The sequence below is a fragment of the Manacus vitellinus genome, unplaced genomic scaffold (assembly GCF_001715985.3).
Source record: "Manacus vitellinus isolate BGI_N305 unplaced genomic scaffold, ASM171598v3 scaffold_41_pilon, whole genome shotgun sequence".
Taxonomy (NCBI): Eukaryota; Metazoa; Chordata; class Aves; order Passeriformes; family Pipridae; genus Manacus; species Manacus vitellinus.
In genome coordinates this window covers 1,967,450-1,973,187 of record NW_021940545.1, presented here as the reverse complement: position 1 = coordinate 1,973,187, position 5,738 = coordinate 1,967,450, and the positions used below count along the sequence as shown (strand labels likewise).

Sequence of the window (5,738 nt, the reverse complement as noted above, 5' to 3'; positions counted from 1 at the left end):
CCGGCGTGCGTTTCACTGGATGGGCAGAGAGACAGGCATGGGCACACTCACCCAACGCTCTTTTTCATTAGGAAACTAAAATAATCGCCGCCGAGTTCAAGTCCTAATGCCTCGCAAAGAAAGCTTCCAAGCCAATATTAAATCCTACAAGGAGAAGGCCAACTGCTGTTGGGTAATAGCTGTTTGCCTTGGAAAATGGTGATTATCCTGCCTGCTCACCCCCTCTTTGAGGTCACTGAAACTTTAATGAGCCGCTCGGGGTCCGCATGGCTACAACTGCTCTCACTCCCAACTTGAAAGAGCGCAAATCTTTCCACTTCTGAGGTCAGGAAAAACCACAACACGCATTTCTCTCGCCCAGCCTCTGCCAGATGACCTACTTTTATCTGATGTGAACCCTCCTAACCCCGTTTCCAAACCTCACCAAGAGCTGAGCAGAAAATCCCTAAAAACGAGATGGTAGTTTAACCCAGGAATTATATTTACATTAGTTTCCAGCACACCACAGCTTAGATTCATTTCATTTGACACTAAAAACCTAAAAGAGGTGCCTGGTTTAGGAGTGAAGCTGGTCAGAGAGACAAAAACACCTCCATTGGAGGTATGTTGGATAAACTGGATCACCCCTATAAGCCTGGGGGAGGTGCATTTTAAGGAAGAGGCAGCGTGAATGACAGATACATCTTGTCAGTTTTAAAATTAGAGAAGAAAGTTATATTCCCTGCAGGAGGGAGAACAACTGTGCACACAGTCTTGAAGCCCTGCAGCTCCTACTCCTTCCTTCAAAGGTTTCACTACTCACTTTGCTGAATTTTGATGCTTCCGCTCCCAGAGGGCTTTTTTCTTTTTTTTTTTTTAAAGACATTTTTTCATAGCACTGCATTTGAAGTTTACTGTCTGCATTTTCCCTTTACAGCCTTACTTGGTTTTAGAGATTAAAGGAGACAGGAATCCTTCGCAAAATAAATGTGACTGCCATATCTGACACTTCCCAAGAACAGTACAAACTTTGTGCCAGAGGCATGCAGGATTAGGGATGGAGGCAGCCAACACAACCATCAATTGCTGTGGTCTGCACTTATACAACGTGTCACAGAGCCCCGAAGACATAAAACAGACGTACAAATCAATTCTGTCATCTTCAGGCGCATGGTTGTCTCCTGAGGAGAGGCCATCAGCACCCCAGAGCCGGCGCTATCTCCGAGGGCAGGCAGAGCTGCACGGCTCCGCCGAGGGCCCCGGGAGGAGCGCAAGGGATCACTTTCCATATGTTCAAAACAATCTCGGCTTCGGAAGACAAAACAATCCTCCGAAACATTCCAGAAAATCGCAGTCATCATCGCAGCTGACTTCGGAGCTGCCCAAAGAATTCCCCGCGGCGGGCACTTCGCGCCCCGAACGCCACCTGGGCTCAGCCCCGCGGCCTCACCTTTGGTCTCGCAGATCATCACGTTGCTGTACTCGCTCTCCCCGCCCTCGTTATAGCACTGCATCTTAATGTCATAAGAAGTTTCAGGCTGCAGGTGATTTATCAGGTGCCACTGCTTCGTACCTGTGGGGGGAGAAAAAATAACTGCAGTTCAGTTACTCCCGTGAGCCACAATTCATGGCCAGGCTTCGTGAATGAAGATCTAGGAATTGAGCCAGAATTAGGGACGAGTGTACTGCAGGGTCCTTCTCTACCAAGTGCAGGGACATTGCAGCTTCTTCTGTTAGCACAGAAGTCTTTAGTAACTGTTTATGGACTTAGCTGAAACCATGATCTATGAGTGGCATCCCTGCCCATGGCAGGGGGTTGGAACTAGGTGCTCCTTAAGGTACCTTCTAACCCAACCCATTCCATGGTTCTATAAGATTCACATTATCTTGCGAAATTGAGAATCAGAAGAACCTTTTGATGAATAAAAGTGAGTCTTTTTCACTATTGGCAATTGATTTAAAAAAAACAAAATCCTTCTCTATAAAAGCCAGAACTCACTAAACTCAAAAAACAGACATCCAAGTGTCCCCATCTGTGCATTTAAATTCAACAGCAGCCTAAACATGGAACTGCTGCACAGATGGGTTTAGGGTGGGTTATGCTGGCAATTTACAGTACACTGGGCAAATAACAAGGGAAACTGGCACAGAAAACTTGAGATAGTGGAAAAACTTGGCTGTGGTAAGACCCTCTCCCAGCCTGCAGTGCTCGAGGTGCGAGGTACGACTGCAGCCGCCTGTGTCTCGCAGGAAGGACACATCTGGGTCGCTCAACGTGGCCAAAATGTGCATTTTATTAACCATCCTGGGAACCCAGCGAGGCTGTCCCGGTGCCGCTGCCCCAGCAGAGCCTGAGCCCGAGCCAAGCAATCTTCTCTAATAGGACCGTTTTGTCATCTCTGGCCCCCGGCCAGCATTTCATTTAGACACCCTCCTGAAGTACTGAGCACTTCGGGATAAATCATTCCCAGTTTTTACTTTCACGGGCTTGTGACAAATTTTAATAAACAGCAACCCTTTTTTTTTTTCTTTTTTTTTCTTTTTATTTATTCTTTTTTATTTTTAAGGAGTTTAATTAACTGTTTGAGTGCTCCTAATCCCTCTTGGAAAATACCCCCTTGAACTGTTTCCCCTGTTTCTAAGGAGCTGTCATACCACCTACTGATTTAAGCAGGAATAAAAAGAACCGAGCGTGCTCGGCGGGCGGGGGCTGTCACCGTGACACTGCTCCAACTCCTCCGGGACCCCCGCCCAGGTCCAGGACCCCCCTCCCGGCCCCACAAGGGCAGGAGATGAGATGTGGTCGGAGCTCAGCCCTCGCTGAGCGTTCCAGTGAGGGCAGACAAGCCCTGGCTGAAGCTGGAATCCGCCTTTCCCTAAATCGCACGTTTTCCCAAGATTCAGGCTCGGTTTTCCCGGCGCCCCCACCCCCAAGCATTCCTTTCGGTAATTACTACACCAGGTTTTAGGTTTCCGCTTCAAACCATTAGTGGAACTGGAATCAGTACAGGCACTTTTAACTGTCCTCTTCTTGCACCATTAGCAAGGGAAAACATTTAAACAACTGACATCAGACTGCATTTACATTTAAAATTCAATCTCCAGGACCCTCAAAACAGAGAAATTCTGACCAGAAACAGAGAAATTCAGACCAGAAACAGAGAAATTCAGATCATCGATGCAGGACAGGGTTGATTTGGCTTTGTTTTTGCTTAAAAAGAGATACCAAGGAGCCACCAGAGCCAAGCTTTTTGCTTGTTGTTTTTTTTTTTTCTTCAAATAAAATCTGATTTTGCCTGTAGCGGCATTTATATGGAAAAAAAAAAAGTTTTCTGCAGAGTTTTGAATGTCTCGAAAGACAAGACTTAACAGGAAGCGGTGAGGAAAGCCTGAGGCAAGCACTTAGCTAACACAGGCATCACAACACTTTTTCCACAACTCATGCAGTCATTTCAAGATAAAATTCCCTGTCAAAAAACAGACAGATTAATTCAAAGGTAACAGAGAGGGGGGGGAAAAAAAAAGTGAAGGACAAGTGATTTATGGTAAAAATACCTTAAGTCACATGTTCCTCTACATATTTCACATCAAGCGCTTCCAATCGCACTTTAATTGAAAATAGTTCTGTCTCTTTTTCTTTTTTTCCCCTCCCTGAAAAGCTAATTTAGGGGAGCACAGTAAAGAAAAGATGAGGTTTAAATCTTTCCACCGAGTGATTTCTGTTGCAGGCTCTGGCAGAGTGGAGCAGCTGCTAATGGTTTCAGACTGCCACAAAGAGTTCAATACACACACGCTCGGAAAAAAATCCGAAACAAGCTAATTTCACAGCACAGTGGAGCCCACTTAAACAACTAACTGCTCAGTGTATAAGACTTATAAACACACAAGTTCTGTGCAGCAAAGGCTAAAATACATTTGCAGATGAAGGTGCAGCCTGCATAAGGTTCTTTAAAGCCTCTGAGCCCAAACTCTGGATCTTTAATAGCTTTATAGTGTGCAAAAGCTTATGTCATGCATCAAAGTACTATGTGCAGAATTGTCTGGCAGGGGAAAATTTTCAAAATAAAGGCCCATTCCCCTTGTAACTGAAATAAATGAGGGGGAAAAAAATAATTAACGTCATTGGGCCAGAATGAGATCACTGCGTTTGCTCAGCCCGAGCAATAAGGACATTAAATAAAATATTTTTAAAAGGGTTTTCCACTTCTGGACTAATATAGACATTATCTAATAACTTCTTCCAGGAAAATGATGATCTAATATGCACAGGGGAAAAAAATAACTTGATTAAAAGGCAAAATGAGGCACAAACATACCTGCATTTGCAGCGTGCTACAGCACTTGGGGCTAAAAGCAACTTCCTTATAGCAGGAGAAGTGATTAGGTGAGGTAAGAGGAGAGAAGGGCAATTACACACAAGGTACTACCAGCTTAGAAAGTCTGTGCTGGGGCAAATAATTTTAAAAGCCTGCTAGTTATTAGCACAGTCTGTAACCCAGATGTTTTTACCCTGGGTTAAACCCCATTTACACTGCTTTCTCTTTACACGACTTGAAGTTACACCAGTTTAAACAGACCTGCACTAAGGATGTGCAGCAGTAGAACAACCCAAACCTAAACCCAGCATTTAGTTCTCGAGTTCCCGCATCGAAGCAGCTTCAGAAGGAAGAAACCAGCTCATGTGTGGGCAGAACCTGAGGTTAGGTAGTTGAGAGAGCTCCTTCTGCCAGACATATGGCAAAGACTGCGCCTGGGAACAGCAGTTTAGATTCCATATAAACACAGCCAGCGAGGCTGCAGGGTGTCCCTCCCCTGGAGGGGTGTTTTCCCCCGGGCCTGGCCCCGTACCTTCCACGATGTCCCGCTTGTAGTCGCTGTCGTTGTCACTGTCCGTGGGCCGGTAATAGATGTAAAATCCTTGGATGGGCGTGTTGTTGTTGCTGGATGTAATGTACTGCAAAGAGAATTTGAAAGGGCTGCATTAGAGATGAAAAATTTTAACTGAGCCCTGCTGTCATCGCCGAGTGTCTGATCCCCTGGAAATGTGAATGTTCTTAATATGGCTGTACAAGTAAAGGTGACTGATCTCCTCAGAGCAGCTGAAAAAAAGGAGTGTGGGATGGGGATAAGAGACTGACTGGGGCTGACACTTTCCTCCCACATCACTTTCCAAACCCTCAATTAGGGTTTGACCATGAACGGCCTGAAAATTTTCGTGATTAATGGAAATGGAAAAGTTAAAAACCATTTTTACTTCAGAAAGAGTTAAGGTCACTCTAAAAATCAGCTCAAGAATCTTTTACTTTAAGTTATGCAGCCTCCTGAGGAATCAGAGGTTATTTTAAGTTTATTATCCTTAACATCTCTTAAGGCTGAGCTAGCAGAGCAAACTAACACTGGGAACTCTACACATTAAATCCTCCAAAGTATACCAGGGGGTTAGATTTCAAAACAAGAGCAAAGAATTTCTGTGGGTTTCAATAAGGACTTTAAAGTACTTGTTTACAATAGACGAGGTAACAGGGGAAAGGAAAACGTTTCTCTGACATGAAACCTCCACTGGATGTGAGGGAAGACGGAGGGTTTGAAATGCTCCCAGCCACCCCAGCCTGGATTGACAAAAGCAGCAGGAATTGCAGGAAACGGAGCCAACTTGCTCACAACTCATGGCACGAACAGGGCTTGGGACAGAGTTAAGCCCACTGGTGCCTCTGATATGTCTGTGCCAGAGCAGGTGGACTCGGCGGCTGCAGCCCCTC

The 5,738-nt window shown here is 45.3% G+C and overlaps 1 protein-coding gene across 1 annotated transcript in view; it reads right to left on the bottom strand.

Annotated features, from left to right (window-relative positions):
- The window catches only part of CDON (cell adhesion associated, oncogene regulated), a 37,054-nt gene that overhangs the window by 11,748 nt on the left and 19,568 nt on the right, over window positions 1-5,738 (bottom strand). Inside the window, exons 12-15 of the mRNA XM_029962048.1 lie at window positions 5,527-5,588; window positions 4,828-4,933; window positions 1,430-1,552; window positions 6-15 (exon numbers count right to left, since the gene is read on the bottom strand). Coding sequence (XP_029817908.1) covers window positions 6-15; window positions 1,430-1,552; window positions 4,828-4,933; window positions 5,527-5,588 — 301 coding nt within the window. The remainder of the gene's footprint in view (window positions 1-5; window positions 16-1,429; window positions 1,553-4,827; window positions 4,934-5,526; window positions 5,589-5,738) is intronic.